The sequence below is a fragment of the Actinia tenebrosa genome, unplaced genomic scaffold (assembly GCF_029948245.1).
Source record: "Actinia tenebrosa isolate PJP-AT-01 unplaced genomic scaffold, QUT_ActTen_1.0 PGA_scaffold1__47_contigs__length_23844297, whole genome shotgun sequence".
In the NCBI taxonomy this organism is placed as follows: domain Eukaryota; kingdom Metazoa; phylum Cnidaria; class Anthozoa; order Actiniaria; family Actiniidae; genus Actinia; species Actinia tenebrosa.
Window position 1 is genome coordinate 495,106 of NW_028292578.1, and position 19,860 is coordinate 514,965.

The window sequence follows — 19,860 nt, forward strand, 5'->3', positions numbered from 1 at the left end:
TATACAATAATTACAACAATGGAATTTGTTTTCGTTTTTTTTTTTTTTTTTTTTTTTTCTTTTGAGTTTTTGAGTTTTTTTCATCATTATCGATTACTTACATGATATAATGTTAATATTAGGTAGTGCAGGTAGTGACAGATAAAAGAACTTTTTCGTGACGTTAGTCCAAACAGTTATGTTTCTAATAGTGTGACGTGACACCCATTTCGTGACATTAGATTGAATAGTAACGTTCCGTTAGGTTTACACGATATAGACCCCTTGCATCACTTTGGAATGCAGCTCAATAGACCATTTGCAGCTCAGTAATCACGTGCTGGAATTCTTTTGTTTTGTCCCCCAGATCGAGCTGCTCTGACGCCAAATGCAAGAGGTCTACATTGTTAATACTAGGCAGTGACAGATAAAGTAACTTAGTTTTTTGTGACGTTAGACCATACAGTTATGTTCCTCATAGTGTGGCGTGACGCCGATTACGTGACATGTGACTGAATAGTAACGTTCCTTGAGGTTTGACGTCATTTGTTTGGTCCTCATGGAGGAGAGTGGTACCCAGTAACATATAGTGATGGTAACATCACGTTTCTTGTCATATATCCTGTAGATAATCACTTCATCCGATATCGGGTTTTATCAACCTTATCTCCACCTTACCCGGTCCTCGTAGAGTCGCCAGGGACTTGTCCACCATCGTGCCAGCTGTAAACGACCCTCCCCCTCCTGCTTTTGTATACCTTGTTGCCCTGACAACCCCGCCACCTGAGTATCCTCCGCCACCTCCAGGATACAGGTAAGCCGCACCCCCTCCCCCAAAGCCACCTTGAGCACCATCCCCACCTACCCCACCCTCTCCTCCATTAAGAAAAGCAAAGCCTCCTTGAGTCAGATTACCGGAGGCTCCATTTGTCTTTAGTCCTCCTCCAGCTCCAGCTTTATAACGCCTGAAAAATGTCCTGTAATAAATATCGTATAGGTAGCCACCCGACCCTCCGGTACCCCCGTATATCGAACCATTCGTTGTTAGCTGACCGTGATAACCGTGATGGAATCCAATCCATGGGGCTGCGCCCCCTCCACCTCCCCCTGCGATAACCAACGGAGAGTTATCTGCCAGCGTGACAAATGTTCCCCCACCTCCACCCCCAGGTCTTCTTTGGCCAATAGGAGCACACAACCCAGGCTGGCCAATAAGAATCTTCAAAACACTGCCCTCTTTAAGGTAGAAATTCGCTTTTATTCTCGCTCCAAGGCCTCCGGTACGCCAATACCTCGTTTGAGTGTCATTAGTACCGTTGCCTCCAGATGCGCCAAGGGCCTCAATAGAGTATGTCCCTCGATAAGGCACAGTCCATAACTGGATTCCCTTGTGGAGCTGTACCTTGCCCTCCAAATTGGTCCCTTTGTAATCTAGAGTGCTAGTGGGTCCCTTGGCTCCAACAGCTCCGAGATTTGTAAAGTTAAATTCTGTCGATGAAAGAAGATTGTTTCAAGGTATTCAATGTAGAATTTATAGCTATTTATAGCATGTAAAATGATTTGTTTTATTATATAATTACCAATGAAATATCTATTTTTCTCTATTTCGAAAAATTGATATCTTCACACGTGAAAATAACATGTAATTGCGATGGCTATTCATTGATAATTATATAATAAACAGAATATTACATGGGCGCTTGGAGATACGAAATTTATCATCCCGTGTTGAAAATCTCTCACTCGTTCGCTGCGCTCACTTGTGAGAGATCTTTTCAACACTCGAAGATAAATTTCGTATCTCCGCGCGCCCATGTAATATCCTCTATTTATTTCAAATACAATGCCAACACACCTTTAGATAACTGCCAGTTTTTTCCTTCTACAAAACCAAATGTCCAGCCATCAGTTTCTATTGGCTCCTCGTTATTATAAAATGACTCCGCACTATTGAGCTCACAGATTCCATCTCCACTTGCTGGTTTATCGAGAAAATTTAACGATGCGCAGTTCCGATCAGAAAGACATCGATGTGCGCATCCGAGTATGTCGAAAGTCCGCTGCTTTGATATAACGTAGCCGCATAGCCGTGCGTTGTTAGATGTTCTAATGTTGGAAGATCGAGTTGTGAATTCGTCGTAAAGTGATTTAGTCCTTGAAAATAGAAGACTTAGCCCAAATAGAAGTAGACAGATAAAGTGCTTCATTCTATTTGACGTCTACCTGTCAATCAATCAATCATACAAAATGTTAATCATGGTAATGCCCTATTGAATTAAAAATTATAATCTGACGTCTACCGAAAGAAACAAGAAAGCTTATTAAACTAATTCGCAGAATTTAAAAAAACATCTTAATGTTGTAAAGCTGGAGCTGCAGGAGGACATTTTTCAATCATAAGGTTCTCAAGGTTGCGTGCGCATCCAACTTGACGGGCCACAAAACTGAACAACGGTTCACTGGTCAAACACAAAGCGCTCAAGCGAGGCGCCAAGGTACTTTCAAAGGATTATTCAAATTTGAACCTTACAACCTCGACTGAATGCTTTATGTTTGACCAGTGAACCGATGTTTGGAAAATGGTGAATAGATGACTTTAATTGAATTCTAAGCATGTGAAAATGAACCCTGTGGTCTCAACTCCAAAACAGGGGTTTGCATGGAATGCGAAATTGGTGTCGGCACTGAAGTCCCCTTCTGCGCAAAAGAAAAAATATCCTTCGGGGATTCATTTGTGTCAAAATAAAAAGCTGATCCAGACTGAACCTTTTTATTTCTCGCTGCAAAATAAATAAGAAGTCTATAGCCAGAAGAAAATAAGATTTTTGTGGCAATTTTTGGAAATATGAAATCTTTTGTCTCATACTTCAAGAGACGCATTCGTCTAGGAAAATCTTGGTATCCTGAAAAAAACTTTACAAGTAAATTCTTTACCATTATTTATTATGGACAAAATCGCAGCAAAAATCGCTAGTGTAAACGGGCCTTATAACTGGAATTCTTCCTCGATATTTGTAATTAGGTTGCTAAGATACAGTTGGTTGCTAGGCAGCAAATGGTTCGTTTAGACATGAACAAGATAAAGCATGTCTTCGCTCAGTGTTTGCTTGGTTTTTATCCATTTTATCGATAAATATATATTATAAACTCATTTCATAGCAGTTCCTTGAATTTAGGATTAATAACTCGCTATTCTATATTAAATGTCTTATCAACATACTGTTAGTACATGGAGTAAAATTAATAATGATATGAAGTATTAACAATAGCAGACAAAACAGGAGAAAAAATTGGTTCAAAGTTTAAGTTTTTGTCATGCACTGGAGTTGTATGTCAGTTTTCAGAGAATTCGTGTCTAGTTAGTCATTACTGTAGTAAATATTCAAAAATATCGTATATTAATTGCAACAATTTTTGGCACGGACAAAAATAAAACAATTCGACATAAGAAAAAAAGAAGTTTTTGTTTTGCGTTCGTTTGGAACTGAACAGAAAAAAGTCAAGTCGGTCGGCCCACCTGCAACGTGTTAGGCTTCTTGAGTTTCCTAGTCTTTTTAGTTGCATTGCCTATATAAGAAGCGATTTGAAAATGATAGAAAAATAGAAAGTAACGAAACCACTTTTTAAAAAATAGGCTAAATTTTGTTTTATAAACAGTTTTTTTTTAGAACGGAAAGTGACATGAAGTGTTGTCAAAATTTTGTTCATACTGTTTGATCAAAAATTAGCAATACTTTTCTGAGAAAACAACTATATATTTGTTGCACTAAGACATAGGACGGCAAAAGATGTGCGAACTAGGGATAAATCCAATAAAATTATGCTATAAGCAATTTAAAACTTTAAACAAAAGCTATTCAACATTTATTCGATTAGAAAGAGAGGTTTACTATTCCTAAACTCCTACCTTACAATGCTCTGAGCATTCGATTCTTCCTTGCCTCGTGCTCCAATAAAATAATTCCATGAGCAATTTAAAACTTTAAACAAAAGCTATTCAATACTTATTCGATTAGAAAAAGAGGTTTGCTATTCCTAAACTCCTACCTTACAGCGCTCTGAACATTCGATTCTTCCTTGCGTCGTGCTGGGAAAAAGATCATCGATTGTTCCTGGCCTGGTGTTCCGAAAAAGATAATGAGTTCCCAATTACTTTTTTCAGCGCATTCGAGAAAACTAATCAGTTTTGCCGCACTGCTGAGATCGGGGGCTAGATCTCCGACTCAAATTGAATGCTTAGCTCCTTATTCAAACAGAATAAACAGAAGGTTATTGGGATGACATGTCAGAAAATGTTCGTATTTGTGCGAGGGATGAATGATGTAATAGGATATCTCAGAAGAAAACTGATCATTTGGCGCCATTAGACACAAGGCTTAGCGGAAGAGATGAAATATGTTTTGTGCGGCTACAGACAATACACAACACTTTTAATAAATCCTTGGTAGATGAAAAGGATGTTTGATGTTTATTTTGTTTGTTTATATAACAGTTTTTTTTAAACTAACGTCGGCGGAGTTGGCTGGTCGACAGATCATTTCAATTCATGAGTTGATGGCTGGAGTTGGTTTCGTTTCACTGCGAATATTTACATTACTGACATTTCTGGAGGTTATCTAGAGTGATTGGCTAGAAGTAATTTCACGCACTCTGATTGGTTCAATAGACAATGTGCACGAGCACGAATCTGATTGGGTTCAATAGACAATGTGCAAGAGCACGAATCTGATTGGTTCAATAGACAATGTGCACGAGCACGAATCTTATTGGTTCAATAGACAATCTGCACGAGCACGAATTTGATTGGTTCAATAGACAATCTGCACGAGCACGAATCTGATTGGTTCAATAGACAATGTGCACAAGCACGAATCTGTAACACAAAGCACTCTGGCAAACCGAGTACTACACACATCAGAATAAGGAAATCAATAGAATTATCAAAAAGAAGAAGAAGAAGAAAAAAAAATACACTGTTATTTTCTTCTGTTGAAATAACCACATTTCCATAGAAATTCCATATAATCTATCTTATGAAGCGAATCACAACTTTCCCATCCCCAAGGTTTACTCCACTTTCATTCTCTTGTTCTTTTCCATTATTTATAGATCCTCCTCCTCCTGCAACAGCAAAGTTTTGTCCATCACCCATAACTCCCCCACCTGAGTACCCACCCCCTCCCCCCGGGTATTGAGTTCCAGCTCCACCCCCACCAAACCCCCCAGGGGAAGCACCGGCATTACTTCTACCACCCGTCCCACCGTTGACGAAGCTTGACCCTCCAAAAGCAGAGATGCTTGCCGAAGCGCCATCACCATAGAAACCACCTCCACCCGTGCCTTCAAAGCGACTCGGGTTCACACCTCCAATCTTGTCATATCTCTTTCCTCCACTTCCATTCGTTCCTCCATAACGAGTACCATTTTCTGTAGCTTGACCAGGATCGCCGTCTCTGCAGTCGCCGTGAGGAAAAATCGACGCACCACCCCCTCCCCCTCCAGCAACTAACAGTGGTTTGTCGTCTAGTGTAGTAACAAAAGTTCCCCCACCTCCTCCCCCAGGACGATCATTGAACGTTGTTGTCACACCTCCTCGTTGACCGACCAGGATTTTTAGCTTTTTCTCGGCGTTGAGATAAAATGTTCCTCGAATTCTTGCTCCTCTGCCACCCAATCTCCATCCCGCACCGGACGTCCCATTGGTCCCGTTACCACCCGAGGCTCCCATAGCCGTAATCTCGTACAGTCCTGTATACGGTACTGTCCAGAGTTGTATACCGTTCTTTAGCTCAACTTGTCCCTCTAGAGAAGTTCCTTTATATCTATCTGTTTTGTCTGGCCCGTCGACTCCCTTACTTCCAAGATTAGTGAATGTAGCTGAGAAGACTAAAAAAATATGATTTTCAACAAGTCTTGCCTTTAGGGTAGCTCACAATATCTCGGTAGCTAAGAATGAAACCAAGACCTTTTCTGATATAGCGAACATGGTGCATCGTGGTCTAGCTTGGGTACGAACCTTTTTTCTCCATCATACCTTGTTTGTACCCAAGTAAGACCAAAATGCATCCTGTTTATTGAACTTAAAAAATACCAGCATAAAACAGTAAGGTCCAACTTTTAGTAGCATGATCCTTACCTGGTGTTAATGACGTCACATATGCAAATGACCATCCTGGTGAGTTTCTAAGTCGTCTGTCACCCTGGACAGCGGATTTGCTGTTCAATTCACACAATCCTCGCCTTTTTTCTTCGACTAACTTGTAATTAATGGAGGTACATTTGGAGTTAATGCTGCAGAAGTGTGCGCATGTCAGGATTCCATTCGTCCGCTGACTCGTTATAACGTAATCTATAATTAAAATTATTTTAGTTTTACTATCGAGAAAGCAAAATATTGGGAAATGCATTCTCATTTTCTTTGTCGTGGTAAGCTCTGTTTCTTAATGAAATATCGGAAAAAAGTATTCTTCAGTAATCTTCGTATACACGTCACGTCATCGTGACCATGTTGGTCCAACATGGCCGCCATATCTTTGTCATTTTAGTCTTTTGTAAATAGTTGCAATCCAACAATGCGAGTATTAATTATGCGTAATGAGGTCAATTTTTAGCTGCAGGTAGAATATATTCCATTGTAAGTTATTCTTATCCAATAGACGTAATTCTTCGTTTGCACACTATGACTTCAAAGCTGCCATCTTGGATGACTTTATTAAAAAATGCTTCTCCTGGTGGGGAAAACGCGGCACAGCCGTGAACTTACCTGCGAGTCTGTGGTCTTTCTTGATAGTGTAAAGAACATTATTAGACTCTACTGAATCTAACCAGCTCGAAGACACAGCCAACAACATAACAACAACAGCAGTAAACGCAGTAGAATCCATGTAGATGAGGCCTTTAGGATCTATTAGAGAGTTATGGTACTTATTGGTATCTAAACTACGCTTGGTATCAAAATGAGCCAACAGTATAACAGCAACAGCATCTTATTGGATGGATAGATTATTTTTCTCGTTTCTGATTGGCTGATGCCAACGGAATATGTTTTAGCCCGCAAAATTCGCCACAATTGGCCCTGTTAAGTCATAATAATGGAGAGTTATGAGTTAAATTCATTAAATTATCTAAACTACGGCTGGTATCATTGAATAATACAAATTGACAAACACTGGTCCAGGAGACAAAATATCAAACCTGTCAGTCTTTGAATAATAGACACAAGTTTGTTCCGTCAAGCTTCCCCGTTCAGAGGAAGGATAATAAAGCGTTCTGATTACAGATGTTTCTTTGTGTACTCCGTAATCAAGCAAAAACTAATATTATTGGCAGCTTGGGGAATTTCTATCAAAACTCGTCAAAGGTTTCGAGTATTTTTAGCAAAACTAGCAACTAAAAGTTCTATGGTAACTAATATGAGACCGAGCGTTCTGATTGGTTCATGGGGACACCATATAAAGGCGGAAAATCAGCTATTCCAATGTAAAAACAGTGTCTTTTATTTGAAAAAACTTACAAATTTTTGGCTCCTTTTTATCATCAATAACTGAGAGGACAGACAGATAAAGCTGAGCGCGCGCTCTTCCCGTTGGTAGTTTTGATCACTAAAAATGATAAGTTTTTATCGTTTTTGCTATTGTAAAAAAACAAATAGACATGAGTTGTTTTGTGTCTATCTTCTTATTGACGATAAATTTCTTCGTCACATTGTCAAAGAAATATGCGGATCCTCTCGGCTACAAGCCACGGCACCGAAACTCGCAGCTCTATGAGGACTCCAAAAATAACATCCTCGGCACTTAACTGAAAAACAAACTTTAGCAGCCAACATTTGAGCCTAGATTTTAAATATATGTTCAGCTTATTAGACGTTAGTACCGGGAAAGAAGACGAAAAAAAAAAAAAAAAAAAAAAAAAACAGTGTAAAGACAATTTTTTTACTTTCTTTAAATTATCCAAAATTCCCACGATTCTAGAAAAGTAATGAATTTGTTATTTGAACTAAAATTTTCTGCTAAAAAGCTCCTTCATTATTTCTTGTATTACCAAAAATAAGTAAAACTATTTCATTCAAGTCTAGTAGTTTTTTCCGACAAAATTGGGCAGAAATTTTATAAATTAAGGTGCTATTTACTCTTCATTTGATCGAGCCTTACCAATATTTCCTTGTAGTTCTTCCTTTAGTAGTTTTCTGTTTCTCTTGTCTCTTTTGTTCTTGCTGAATAGTACTTTTCTACTCAATTAACAGTCTTTTCTAGATCTATTTGTATTATCACACGACACTGGTCAACTCTTTCATATCATAATCCTTGACAGCAGTTTATGCGGGTAAAGTAGACACTAACAGCACCAATCTGATTCAATAACGCGTTTTAATAAAGGAAAATAGCTATCACGACCAGATCATTGACTCAAGATAGGTTAGAAAACAAACAGAGCTTATTAATTAAAATCAGACGAGTGTAATAACACTAATGAAAAAATATATATTATCTGCAAAATTACTAGGCTCAATGGAACACTTCAAAAATCGTAGAAAGAAACCTATAATTGAATTTATTTAGATTTTGTTATGCTATTTGTTCTTTTAATTTCTCGATTTCGTACAGGCGAGTAATTTTAAACAATGAATTGCTTTGTACAAATAATTTTTTCATATTAAATTGTGAAGTATACGCGTCCAAAATCATATCAACTTTCGTTCGTGTTTTGTAATTTTCCCGCTTTTTGAAGGTTTTTAAAAATGTTTTCTTCGTTTCTGTCTTATAATTTCTCTTGACTAGGACCTTTTCGTAAAGTTTTTCGCGTTTTAAATTTAGACTTTTCGATTCAAATTTTGCTGTTTGCTTCGGTTCGAAGAATAGAAGCAAAATATTGTTTTCACGGTTCGCCTAATATGGAGAGTGGTTGCCATGGAGATAATGACGCAACGAACGGCAAAAGGCGGGCTTTCGCAGGCGAAGGGTTTCATTCTAGCCTGACTGCAAGGTTAAGCACGGCACACTAATTTTGTCTTGCTTTTATTACTTTTAAGAATCGTTGTAAACATCTTAGGACCTTTCTCCCTCAAGGTCTTTTTTCGCCTAACACTGCATTCGGGAGGGACCAGGTTTCCTCCTAAAAAGGGGGTTTTGCCTGGCGGGCAGTAGGCGAGCTTCTACCAAAGATAATCCCTCAAACGGGTCTTGTACACAACAACAAAATGATTTAATAAACGGAGCCTGCAGTATGCCTTTGTTGGCGGGGCAATATATCGGAACAATGTGTGCCGACTGTCCAGCTTTCTAATTGCATGCCAGCAGTCAACTTCCAATGTATCAGAATAAAGTTGTTTGAGTGTTTGATGGTCCAGGGATACAATAGGGAAAACCTGTAATATTTACGTCAGTAATGGATGAGTTTGTTTATCTCACAAACAGTGGTTGGTTTTTATCTTTCATTTTTTTAAAGGTTTTCTAAAAAAAATTTATTATTCATTTTTCTAAAGGTTTTTATCGTTTTTTTCTTATCATTTCTCTTGACTAGGACCTTTTTGTAATTTTTTTCGCGTTTTAGACTTAGTCTTTTCGATTCAAATTCTGTCATATTTACGATGAGTTTGTTTATCTCACAAGCAGTGGCATTTTAAAAAGGACTTCATTTCACCCAATCAAAACCAAAGAAAATGGAGGCCATGCAATCAGAGATCTTGAGTTTGAAATCTAGTTGAGAGTCATAAAGATCGGTAAGTTTGGGGCACAAAAAAAGATCAAAGGTTTTGACATCGTTTCGTACATACACTGACTTAACTGACTACGCCGTTTGCATGATGACGTCATTTGACTACCACTACGATAATGCTTCAAATTTTCTTTCGTATCCAATTTTGCATTTTCTGGTGATAAGCATTATATATAGAGGATATGAGATATCTAAATTGAACACGAGAAGATAAAATTCGTATCTCCAAGCGGCCATGTAATGTTCTGTATATTATATAGATATCGATGAAACTTAAATAAAACAAAAGCTCAAAAATTCTTTATTAAAATACGTTACTATGTCAACAGCGATATCTTCACGTGTGAAAGATATGGTATCTTCCACTAGTGAAAGATATCAAGTTTTCGACACTAGAGAAAACCTGGTATTTCATCGATATCTATATGATAAATATTAGTACAGTATTACCTTCGATAATTGATGATTTTCGTATTTAGATCATATTTGGATAAATTTAGTATTGAAGTATTATCTCATTCATTAATAATTTTCGGTGGAACCTCACCAGTGAGGGTGACACGACGATAACGTTTGTTTCACCTGACAATTTTCTTCTTTCCTTTAGTAAACAGTGTATTTACATCAATGTTCATTTAAAAGACACAAAATAGACCTCTAATAGGTCATTTAATTCAATGAACTTTTTTTCTGTTTTTCTTATCTACGTTGTCCATGTATCTCTAGTCAATCGGCAATTTTTATAAACATTTGAACTTTGTCTGCTAGCTCTGTGAACGCTGAAAATTGTCTGTCAATCAAACCAAATCAGTCGGTACCTTTAATATTTTTGACTGACGGCAGCGAAAAACCCAATTTTAGTGTGCAACTCGGACACACAGAGTTCGCATTTTATGAAAATTGCAGTAAAGGTGCTAATAATCTTTACCACCGTAAAGTCGGTGCTAGTACACACCCGGCTCTATCGCCTATCCTAATACTAATACCACAAGCACAGAGCTTATCTAATTACCCTAACATTCATGATCAGTCTCTTCATTCAAATGAACTCGACAACTATGTGGTTTAATGCAGAATAGTGATGGTTAGTCTTCCATGTCCTTTGTTAACTCCTGCCTGGTTTACTTTCGTCGTACCACCATTAAATGATCCTCCTCCACCTGCTTGAAGGAAGCCTCCTTTTTTAGTCACACCACCACCTGAGTACCCACCCCCACCCCCTGGGTCAGAATTACAGCCACCACCACAGCCGAAGCCTCCACGGCTCCCTTGAGCTGCTCCTGCTGCCCCGTTAGTAGCGCCGGCTCCTCCATTAATAAAACTTTTACCCCCAGTGACTAGAAAGTCTCCTGCTCCGTCACCTATCAGTCCACCACCAGCTGAACTATACATCATTACTCCATCTAGAGCAACACGTCTTCCACCACTTCCATTAAAACCACCAGACGATGTGCCATTTTCGCTGGCTTGACCATCATCTCCATCTAGCCATCCAGAATCAGGGGCGGCGCCACCACCCCCTCCCCCTGCTACTACTAATGGAGTGTTGTTAGGAAAGGTTACAAAAGTACCCCCACCTCCACTCCCTGGATTTTTAGCAAATTGCAACAGCGTTTCTCCTTCTTGTCCAACAAGGATTTTTAACGGCTGTCCTCGATTTAAAAAGAAAGTTCCCCTGATTCTTGCACCAAGTCCACCTTTTCTCCAAACTCTTGGCATGGTCGTATTGGTCCCATTTCCACCGGAAGCGCCCAGGGCGTCAATGACGTAACTTCCTGTTTCTGGAACTAGCCAAATCTGAATCCCTTGATTTAGTTGTACTTTTCCTTCAAGTGATGTACCAGTATATCCGTTAGTGTTAGTTGGTCCATCGCCGCCAGTTGCTCCTAAATTCGTGAAAGTAAATTCTGTCTCTGTTGAAAACAAAAAATAATTTTCTGAGAGTGGGCTCCCTGTGTCAAGTTAATGTGGGGAAGATTATTGAATTTGGTGTAATAAAATACTTCTAGTATTATTCAGAGCTGGTTTCAAAGCCGCTGCATTGTTTAAGCTACCAACATGGCGGACATGGTCAGCACAGGACTAAACATTTTTTGCCGTCTTTCCGTGCAATGGGCTCTTATTTGAAAAGACTACAAAGCAGGAATAGTCCTAGCCTCTTCCGCAGTAATCTCTACCGCTCTGGCTGAGGGTAGAGTAGAGAAGACTGGTGACAGCCCTCAGCTAACACAGGAAGCCCAGTATAGGTAAAAATAATAAGAGACGCGTACGGAGAAGGCTTGTTAGTCTTGTGCTGAAGAAGTCATTATAGACTTGTCTTCCTACCTTCACTTTTCATCTTTCCTGATACCCATCCTTGACTCTGAACCAACTTAAAGCTATCTTCTGTGGTTTCTAGGCTGCCAACCAACTCACACAATCCTTCGCCCGATATAATTTTTCTATAATTATATCCTCCACATATGGTTATACTTAAACAGCGATGCACACACTGGATTGTTCCGCGGGTCTTCTGCCGTCTTATGATGTGGCCGTCCAGACGGTAGTTCGTAGATGCAATAACTAATGATGACCTGAACTCTTGTGCGCCAATAGTAGGTAACAGAAAAAGAATGATGGAAACTAAGAACAGACGAGCAGTCTGGATGAATCTCTTCATCGTACCTGAAAAGAAAGAAATTCGCTCTTTATTTATAATAATATCAAAGATAAACATAATGCTAGAGGTTTTCCATAGTAGATTTCGTATGGCAAGAGATGCTTGCGTGACCTTGACTGTTTCCAAGAAATTGATAAAAAGGATGCTGTACCGTGACCGTGCTGTGCCTAAGTATTTCATTGGATGAACAGTGGTGTTTGTGAGATGTGATTGGTTCAAAGGATGTTGTACAGTGACCGTGCTGTGCCTAAGTATTTCATTGGATGAATAGTGGTGTTTGTGAGATGCGATTGGTTCAAAGGATGTCGTACCGTGACTGTGACTGTGCCCAAGAATTTTCATTGGATGAACAGCGGTGTTGTCCACGCTAGTGTTTACTAGCCATCATCTACAGCGGTGTTGGGAGATGTGTCCTGACATTTATTAAAGGGTTTAGGTAAACCTTATAACATTTATAACATTCTATTGACTTCAGGCACAGACAGATAAATATTTTCATCAGCCTGCTAGTTTTTTTGCCCTTTAATTAGAGGGCGGTCTCTTTTAACATCGATTAGATTCAACACCGTCATGAGACGTCCGTGACCCACACAGCGTTTATCAGATAAATTACTTTTAAAAGAATACATTCAAGCCAGCAAATTGATGGACAATTCAGTTATCGCTATAGACCATAGGAAAACGAGGGCATCCCTTGAGATACCTTAGTTCATCAGTTATGGGAGACGACAATGTTTTCATTAGAAAGAGTATATCGAAATAAGGGATCTTCCAAATTTTCAGTGTAGTAACATTAAAATAAAAAGCTACAGCTGTTTGAAATTAGAAAGGTTTGTTTGGGCCTACCAAACTCGTTATCGGTTTCGGTTCATTCCAAATTCTTATAACTCTTCAGGGCTTCAATATATGACAACAGAACTCTCCGAAATTACTAATTTAGACATGGTCTTTCGTGAAATGAAAATATAGTTTTGAAATTATTAATTGCTCGTTGCGCTCGTTCCAAGTCTTTCCTCCGTTTTGATATGGTCTATGGTAAATTCGGACTTAAAATGATTAACACCTGCTCGTAAATGGGAAGACGAAATTGGAACTTATCTTAATCTCTTAATTCATCTCCTCTTTGAAACGTGTCAAAGTTTTTTCAATCGTGATCAGGGCAGGTCGATCACTTTTCACCCAGGCGATTTGAAATTCATCGTGCTACTGTAGTTTTTACGATTTGTTTCCCAATTTAATTTCTTTGTTAATTTTATTTTTATTTTTTCTTCTCTTTTCTTTTTATTTTGTTGTCGTTTTTTTTCCCCTAAAAAGTTTTTTGTCTTTCTTCGGTGAATGAGCCTTCTCTTTTATTTTGCCTTTCATTCTTCAACGCATTTCTTTCTTTCTTTTTTATTTTCCATCTCCTCTTGCTTCTCAGTGGCTTTCTTTTTTAATCAAATAAAAAACAAACAAAAGGTATTCTAATTGGAATCAGCCCCAGACGCCGATTGAATTTAACAAGCAAACAGATAAAGTAAATGGATCTATGAATATGATACTGAATTAACTGCATCTTATGAGTAGAGAAAACAAATTAAATGAGGAAGGAAAAAGAAACGGCTAAAAATAGAAAGCGAGAAACGATGGGGAAAAATCTAGGATAGGGAAGTCCAGAAAAGATAAGAGCTAGGGAGAAGAGAGAAAGATGACATAAAAATAGGAACGGAAAATATTTAAACTGAGCTTGTTCCTCTCCTCTCTTATATCTTTGCAAACCTTACCATTGAGTAACAACGAAACGAATGACATACAGTCAATTCAAAAAACGTTGTCGTCGACCGGCTCAAGCTTACGCGACTGGACCGAAAGGAATAAGGGTAAAAATCACTGAAGCGGTTAAATATTCGTTCTGAATTAATTGTTCCCGCTAGTAGTAAAGATAATAATGGCGAGAAACAATCCATCAAATGCATGTCTTCGGGTTTAGGGAAAGGAAAACAAAGTAGTTATGATTCAGTTCACAATTTCGAAAATATGAAGGCATTTTAAAAATGTCTCCTTCAACACTTCCCGCTCGCCTACGAAGGTTCGTGCTGTAAACCAGGCATTAGTCAGATAAAATTATGGAGTCAACTCAGCTTCAATGATTGCTACCCAGAGTTCCTTTCGGTCCTGTCGCGTAGGCTTGAGTTGTTTGACGGCAACATTTTTTGAATTGACTGTATCCTAACCTTACCACCCAAACAACTAAGCTAAACTTAAAAAAACAATATCTTGTTACAGCTTTCGAACGGGCTATAGAGAGATGAGTTTCATTTACAAAGTAACCTAGCTCCTTCTAATATTATTAGCATCACTCATAACGATTGTACTGCTAAACACTAATATATTCAATTATATATACCTTCAGATTTTCATGTTAAAAGGCGAACATCAGAGAGATCCATGATTACAAATACTCGTAACTGAGCTAGAAATGATATATAGGGCCAGCTATAGAACTTCAAAGTTAACTGAGTAATTTCTAACCAATATATCAAAACGCTACCATGGAATTTTTCGATTTTAATATAGTTGTTGACAAACGTTATTGCGATATTGGGGCGGTTTATAATAAATAGAGGGTTGTTAAGCCAATAGAATTTAAGCTCTTTCGGTACAGGTGCCTTTGTGTATACTCCTTAACTTAATGAAAGTGTTTTGCCGCTTGGATAACTGAAATGAATGACGTGACTGATAAAAGAACCAAGGACTGATGAAGAACTGAAAACTTAGGAACAAAGTAAGAAGATTAATTTAAATCTGTATTTTTTTAATTCTCATTATGTCCTTGTATAAATATCATAGAAACTAAAATCAGCCTTTTAAAGATCAAATAAGGATTAATAAGGCAATTCCTTTTCGCTAAAATTTCTCTTGTCGACGATTTTGAACAAATGCTAACATAAGATTATGTCATGCACTCATCAATTGAAACCCCTTGTACCCCGCGGACAGGACGGACAATTAACGCGGCGAGAGCGAGAATGCACGGGTATACAGGGAATTTTAACAATTTTAACAGCAGCAATTTCAATAATTTTCACGGAGACCGGGGGAAATAGTGCTAAACTCAACACTACACAAAAGAACTTCCCCGCCCTGTCCCAGAGGGTTGTGAATGGGGTTTTCAATTGATTAGTGCATAACATTGTACTTACAATAATGCTATTACATCTAAGCGTTGTGAACTAGCCTCACATTTGTAAATCGAGTCTTAACTCGAAGGCTCAGCTGTTTGATATGATGTTAAAACATACATTGGAAGCCGGATAATGTCAAACAGCTGAGCCTTTGGGCGTAAAAATGCGCTAGCTACTTTTGCACACAGTGACGTTCGAAAGCTGAATGAGCCGTAAAGCTATGTTTAGCCTTGCACCACTAATCCCTCTTTGACAGTGTCAGCCGTCTATTTTAAATTTGGAGCTTAAGTTTTAAAATAATAGTGGTCGAAACCGGCGGTATCCGGCGCTTTGTATTTCCCTGGCCTTCTCCCTCCCTTTCTCTTTCTCTTTCAAGTCTGCTTTTGCACTTCCAGGTCTTTAAACAACGACCGCACCGTTCGACTATAGTTAAAATTATAGTTTAGTCAAACACAACTTACTTGATCAAGGTCGTACTTTGGATAACCCATACGAGGATAACTATCAGTGTAAATTGAACGTCAATTACGAGGCTGAAGTGAAAATGTGCTTGATGCCAAGGAAACGGCTTGTTGCTATCAAAGAATGTCACTTGACGAACTTCGAATTTCATTTGTCTTCGTATTTTGAGCAAACAACCTTGGAAAAAACACCATGCATGACTATTTTGGATTTGAGGAATTCAGTCTGAAGGCATAAAAAGATACGGAAAACAATCCCAACAAATAGCACGTTTGTAAAACTGATAAAAGTCGGTGAAAAGTAGGATATTTCAAGGCTTTTTACTTTCTTTTAAAACAGCTGGTTAAATCTAATAATCATCCGATAATATCAGAGGCAATGAAATCGTAAACACGTATAAAAATAGATTCATTTTATCTTTTTTTCTTCTTCTTCCAAAAGCAACTAAACTAGACTTTTAATCTAGTACCTACAAAAAGTCTCATAACACTCAAAGACCTCAAAGTTACGGATTACTAATTGCAGGTTGTTATGGTCACGAGTCGCAGTAGTCTCGCTTACAAGTTTCATTAACATTGTTTAATAGACATTCTCGCGTTCAGTACGCAATCATGTTAAGAGTTCTTCGGTTCTTTATATAGGACTTTGAAAAATGTGTCTTTGGTGTAAGAGGTTGTTATTGCTGTTGCTGTATAATTATTGTACGGGTGCGTAGACAGAAATATCTTTTAAAAAAACAGCAACATAAACATACAACAAAAACTACAGCAAAACCCATAAAGAAAATGTAAAACTCTGAAAAGAAAAAATATTTTAAGCATGAATATTCCACTTCTAGCATGACAAATTGGGTTTCCTGTGTTATCTAGACAGAGAGAGACTGAGTGTCAATATATAGCCACGTGATGCGACTCTTTCTTTCTCTTCGCTCGTAAAGCAACAAGCAAGGAAGATTTACAACACATCATGTACGAAATAATCCACTTCAATCTTTTTCATCTTTTAACTGTTATGGATGATTCTTCCACGGAAGATAACATAAGAGTTGAATCACCGATGTGTGCTTTTATTTTTTCTGTAGTAAGGACATCCGCCGAGTAACAACATGTCTGATGCGGAAGGGTAAGACACTTTGAAACCTCGATATTTTTTACGTGTGATTTGGAATATTTTACGGGCTAATCTTATAAATCTAACATTTCTTTGTGATTTAGAGATGATGTGCCTGCTCAACCCGCTCCCGGTGGGGCTATGGACATTAACACAGCCCTTCAAGAAGTGCTCAAGACTGCTATGATACACAACGGTCTGGCCCGTGGACTGCATGAAGCTGCTAAAGCCTTGGACAAGTAAGCAGCAAAAAAATGTGTCTGCTTTCCTTTGAAAATATTAATTTGAAAAAATATAATTTGAACTACGTGATTCCCTTTCGTAAGACGGATTCACGAAGACCCTCACTACCCCCAGAACTCCCAATTTTCTTCCATACAAACTCTGTCATTTTGTTCTTACTCTGACCCACCCTACCCCTCGGAAATTCCAAATTCCGCTGTTAGGGGGGGGGGGGTATGGATAAATAATTTCTGGAACTACGCAGTTATTGTATTGGTTATTCTGTAAAAGCATTAGTCATTGATTAGTGTGCTTCCGTCGAGTTTTTGCTCACGCTTTAATAGGTCGTTTGCGTAATGGCGTCATACTCTACTACCAGACTCCCTTGCACACTTTCTTTTGCTCAGTTAATTAGTACCAATTGTCTTACTATCCTCATAAGGGAATACAAATTTAAATAAAGAAAATTTGCGAAGCATTATGGTAGTGGGAGTCAAATGACGCCAACATCCTATTAACCAATCAGTGTGCATTGTGTCTGCTGTGATATGTAATAGGAAATGAAGAGTACTTTAAAACCATGTTATACCCAAGGCTTTGTTTTCTATGCCTGCTTCTCTCATTTCCTACTGGTTGTTTCAGGGTTTGATAAAGGAAAATTATGCTTACATAGAGATGCATAAATTTAACATTGCCTAAATAACACAGGACTTATTTACTCCACCAGACGTGAGGCTCATCTTTGCATTCTTGCCAACAACTGTGATGAACCAACATACGTGAAGTTGGTAGAAGCCCTTTGTGCTGAACACGGCATTTATCTCATGAAGGTAGGTCGTTAAGCTTGTTTTCTTTTACTATAGACCGGTTTCAGCAATTATCAAAGCCGTGCAACATAGAGGAAAAAACAATGAACTTTAGTTCTTATGAGAGTAAGATTAGAATTAAGGAAAAAAATTTGATCATTATGCTTGTGCTTGCATTATAGCACTCATGCTCGTGTTAATCCTGTTTTTCTTTTTTTTTTGAGCGTGTCCCCCAAGACTGCGTTATTCACTTCATTATTTGATTTTTCAACTCTTTCTTTGGTTTTCGATGTTCCGTTAATGTTTTCAAAAATATATTCAAATCTATAACTCTGTGATGTTATTCTTTGTTTTGGTATTGTTTAATAAACATTGTTGATTACAATACATTGTTGTTGATTATTCCCCCTTTTTACTTGCCAGGTTGATGACAGCAAAAAGCTTGGGGAATGGTCAGGTCTCTGCAAGATTGACAAGGAAGGGAAAGCCAGAAAAGTCGTAGGCTGCAGCTGTGTAGTAGTTACTGTAAGTTTCAATGTAAACAGGAGAACATTTATTCTGGCATCGTAATAACACTCTTGCAATCCAAGTCCTAAAGAAGACATGTTTTGTGTCTGCTTTTCTGGTTTAGTATGGCACAGTGCAACATTCTTGGTATCTCATAAGTTGTATTGAATATGACTTTCAATGAATAAGGCCTACTAATGTGTATTACATGTATCTATGAGTTGAGCATCAGATGATTGTACTTCTCCAGTGATGACAAACAAGCTCCCTCTACTGACTTGTCTGAGGATAAAAAGCTATACCGGAATCACTAATGTCTGAGGAGAAATAAAGTTGTTTATCTTATAGTGATGGCACTCAAACTCTTCAAGATTTTCATCACAAAATAACATACAGTAAATTATCCATCAAGATAAAAGATTGGAAATAAGATTTATTTTAATCAATTGGTGTATGTGAACTCAGTACTTCATTTTAGATGGTTTGAAACAGAAACGTCAGGAAATAATAACCTGAAAAAAACTTGAAGTGTTCACCGTTCAAGTGTCCTCACTGTAAAAGACATACCAAACCATTGGTTCCTCATTGTGCCAAGTCCATAACGGTGTCGCTTATTCTAATACCTTTTTGTTTTTAGGACTATGGAAAGGATAGTCAAGCTCATGATGTCTTGATGCAGTACTTGAAGTCCAAGGGTAGTGCTTAAGAATCTTCTGCACAGATAACAATAAAAAATTGAAAAAGACCTCAAATCTGTATTTTGTTTTTTTTAATATCTATACACAGGGCTTTCAGAATAATCAGAATTAAAAAAATATCAATCTTTCGGATGACAGCCAGCTACTTCAAGATTTATGACCACCTTCTCCTAAACTTTCTTAAAGTCTTGTATACATTGAGTATTTGCTTGAGTATTATAGGGTTATCGCGAAACTCTTCCATGACGCTGGGCAATATTTTGACCAATATGTCTTAAACTATGAAATTACTAAAACTGCTTTTGGTAAACACGTATAGATCTGCCATTTTGTTCTTGAGAGATAGAGTGCTTGTAACAAACCATTAAAGAGATGAACATAGAAGAATACTTCAGTAACTCAGCAAAATTCTCTGCCCTAAACTACTGTTAGTAACTTGCCAAATGCTCATTTAGTGCCCAGGACTCTGTCAGTTGGTAATCTTATTTCAAAATGTAATGAAAATCCTTGTCTTGAACTGCTTATAAAGAATTTTC

The 19,860-nt window shown here is 38.0% G+C and overlaps 4 protein-coding genes across 5 annotated transcripts; 1 reads left to right on the top strand and 3 right to left on the bottom strand.

Annotated features, from left to right (window-relative positions):
- Nucleotides 1–59: 59 nt before the first annotated feature.
- On the bottom strand, nucleotides 60–4,389 carry LOC148909648 (uncharacterized). The gene is made up of 3 exons (XM_089033246.1): nucleotides 4,027–4,389; nucleotides 1,835–2,202; nucleotides 60–1,467 (listed from the first exon to the last, which is right to left on the bottom strand). The coding sequence occupies exons 2-3, from the start codon at nucleotides 2,184–2,186 to the stop codon at nucleotides 617–619; spliced, it is 1,203 nt and encodes a 400-aa protein (XP_088889372.1). The 5' UTR covers nucleotides 2,187–2,202; nucleotides 4,027–4,389; the 3' UTR covers nucleotides 60–616.
- Nucleotides 4,390–4,404: 15 nt separating this feature from the next.
- Nucleotides 4,405–8,295, bottom strand: LOC116295919 (uncharacterized). The gene is made up of 4 exons (XM_031703877.2): nucleotides 8,133–8,295; nucleotides 6,743–6,883; nucleotides 6,116–6,328; nucleotides 4,405–5,865 (listed from the first exon to the last, which is right to left on the bottom strand). Exons 2-4 carry the CDS (start codon nucleotides 6,861–6,863, stop codon nucleotides 5,006–5,008), a joined length of 1,194 nt encoding a protein of 397 aa, XP_031559737.2. The 5' UTR covers nucleotides 6,864–6,883; nucleotides 8,133–8,295; the 3' UTR covers nucleotides 4,405–5,005.
- A 1,185-nt stretch (nucleotides 8,296–9,480) lies between these two features.
- On the bottom strand, nucleotides 9,481–16,039 carry LOC116295904 (uncharacterized). 2 transcript variants are annotated; one of them, XM_089033248.1, is made up of 3 exons: nucleotides 15,981–16,039; nucleotides 12,022–12,360; nucleotides 9,481–11,609 (listed from the first exon to the last, which is right to left on the bottom strand). In XM_089033248.1, exons 2-3 carry the CDS (start codon nucleotides 12,353–12,355, stop codon nucleotides 10,762–10,764), a joined length of 1,182 nt encoding a protein of 393 aa, XP_088889374.1. In that variant the 5' UTR covers nucleotides 12,356–12,360; nucleotides 15,981–16,039; the 3' UTR covers nucleotides 9,481–10,761. The 2 variants fall into 2 exon arrangements, with proteins under 2 accessions (XP_088889374.1, XP_088889373.1); XM_089033247.1 differs by lacking the exon at nucleotides 15,981–16,039 and adding an exon at nucleotides 14,742–14,877.
- Nucleotides 16,040–16,845: 806 nt separating this feature from the next.
- On the top strand, nucleotides 16,846–19,378 carry LOC116295914 (small ribosomal subunit protein eS12). The gene is made up of 6 exons (XM_031703868.1): nucleotides 16,846–16,949; nucleotides 17,063–17,103; nucleotides 17,196–17,330; nucleotides 18,041–18,143; nucleotides 18,543–18,644; nucleotides 19,264–19,378. Exons 2-6 carry the CDS (start codon nucleotides 17,087–17,089, stop codon nucleotides 19,330–19,332), a joined length of 426 nt encoding a protein of 141 aa, XP_031559728.1. The 5' UTR covers nucleotides 16,846–16,949; nucleotides 17,063–17,086; the 3' UTR covers nucleotides 19,333–19,378.
- Nucleotides 19,379–19,860: the final 482 nt, after the last annotated feature.

What these genes read in the sequence shown, in the direction of transcription:
- LOC148909648 (XM_089033246.1), bottom strand. Translation starts at nt 2,186, where the DNA reads ATGAAGCACTTTATCTGTCTACTTCTATTTGGGCTAAGTCTTCTATTT. An exon ending in AAACTGGCAGTTATCTAAAG is followed by an intron (nt 1,468 to 1,834) that starts GTGTGTTGGCAT and finishes TTTCATCGACAG; the next exon opens with AATTTAACTTTACAAATCTC.
- LOC116295919 (XM_031703877.2), bottom strand. Translation starts at nt 6,863, where the DNA reads ATGGATTCTACTGCGTTTACTGCTGTTGTTGTTATGTTGTTGGCTGTG. An exon ending in GAAAGACCACAGACTCGCAG is followed by an intron (nt 6,329 to 6,742) that starts GTAAGTTCACGG and finishes TTTTAATTATAG; the next exon opens with ATTACGTTATAACGAGTCAG. An exon ending in TGTGACGTCATTAACACCAG is followed by an intron (nt 5,866 to 6,115) that starts GTAAGGATCATG and finishes ATATTTTTTTAG; the next exon opens with TCTTCTCAGCTACATTCACT.
- LOC116295904 (XM_089033248.1), bottom strand. Translation starts at nt 12,355, where the DNA reads ATGAAGAGATTCATCCAGACTGCTCGTCTGTTCTTAGTTTCCATCATT. An exon ending in AGGAAAGATGAAAAGTGAAG is followed by an intron (nt 11,610 to 12,021) that starts GTAGGAAGACAA and finishes TGTTTTCAACAG; the next exon opens with AGACAGAATTTACTTTCACG.
- LOC116295914 (XM_031703868.1), top strand. An exon ending in GCTGCTAAAGCCTTGGACAA is followed by an intron (nt 17,331 to 18,040) that starts GTAAGCAGCAAA and finishes TTACTCCACCAG; the next exon opens with ACGTGAGGCTCATCTTTGCA. An exon ending in ACGGCATTTATCTCATGAAG is followed by an intron (nt 18,144 to 18,542) that starts GTAGGTCGTTAA and finishes TTTACTTGCCAG; the next exon opens with GTTGATGACAGCAAAAAGCT.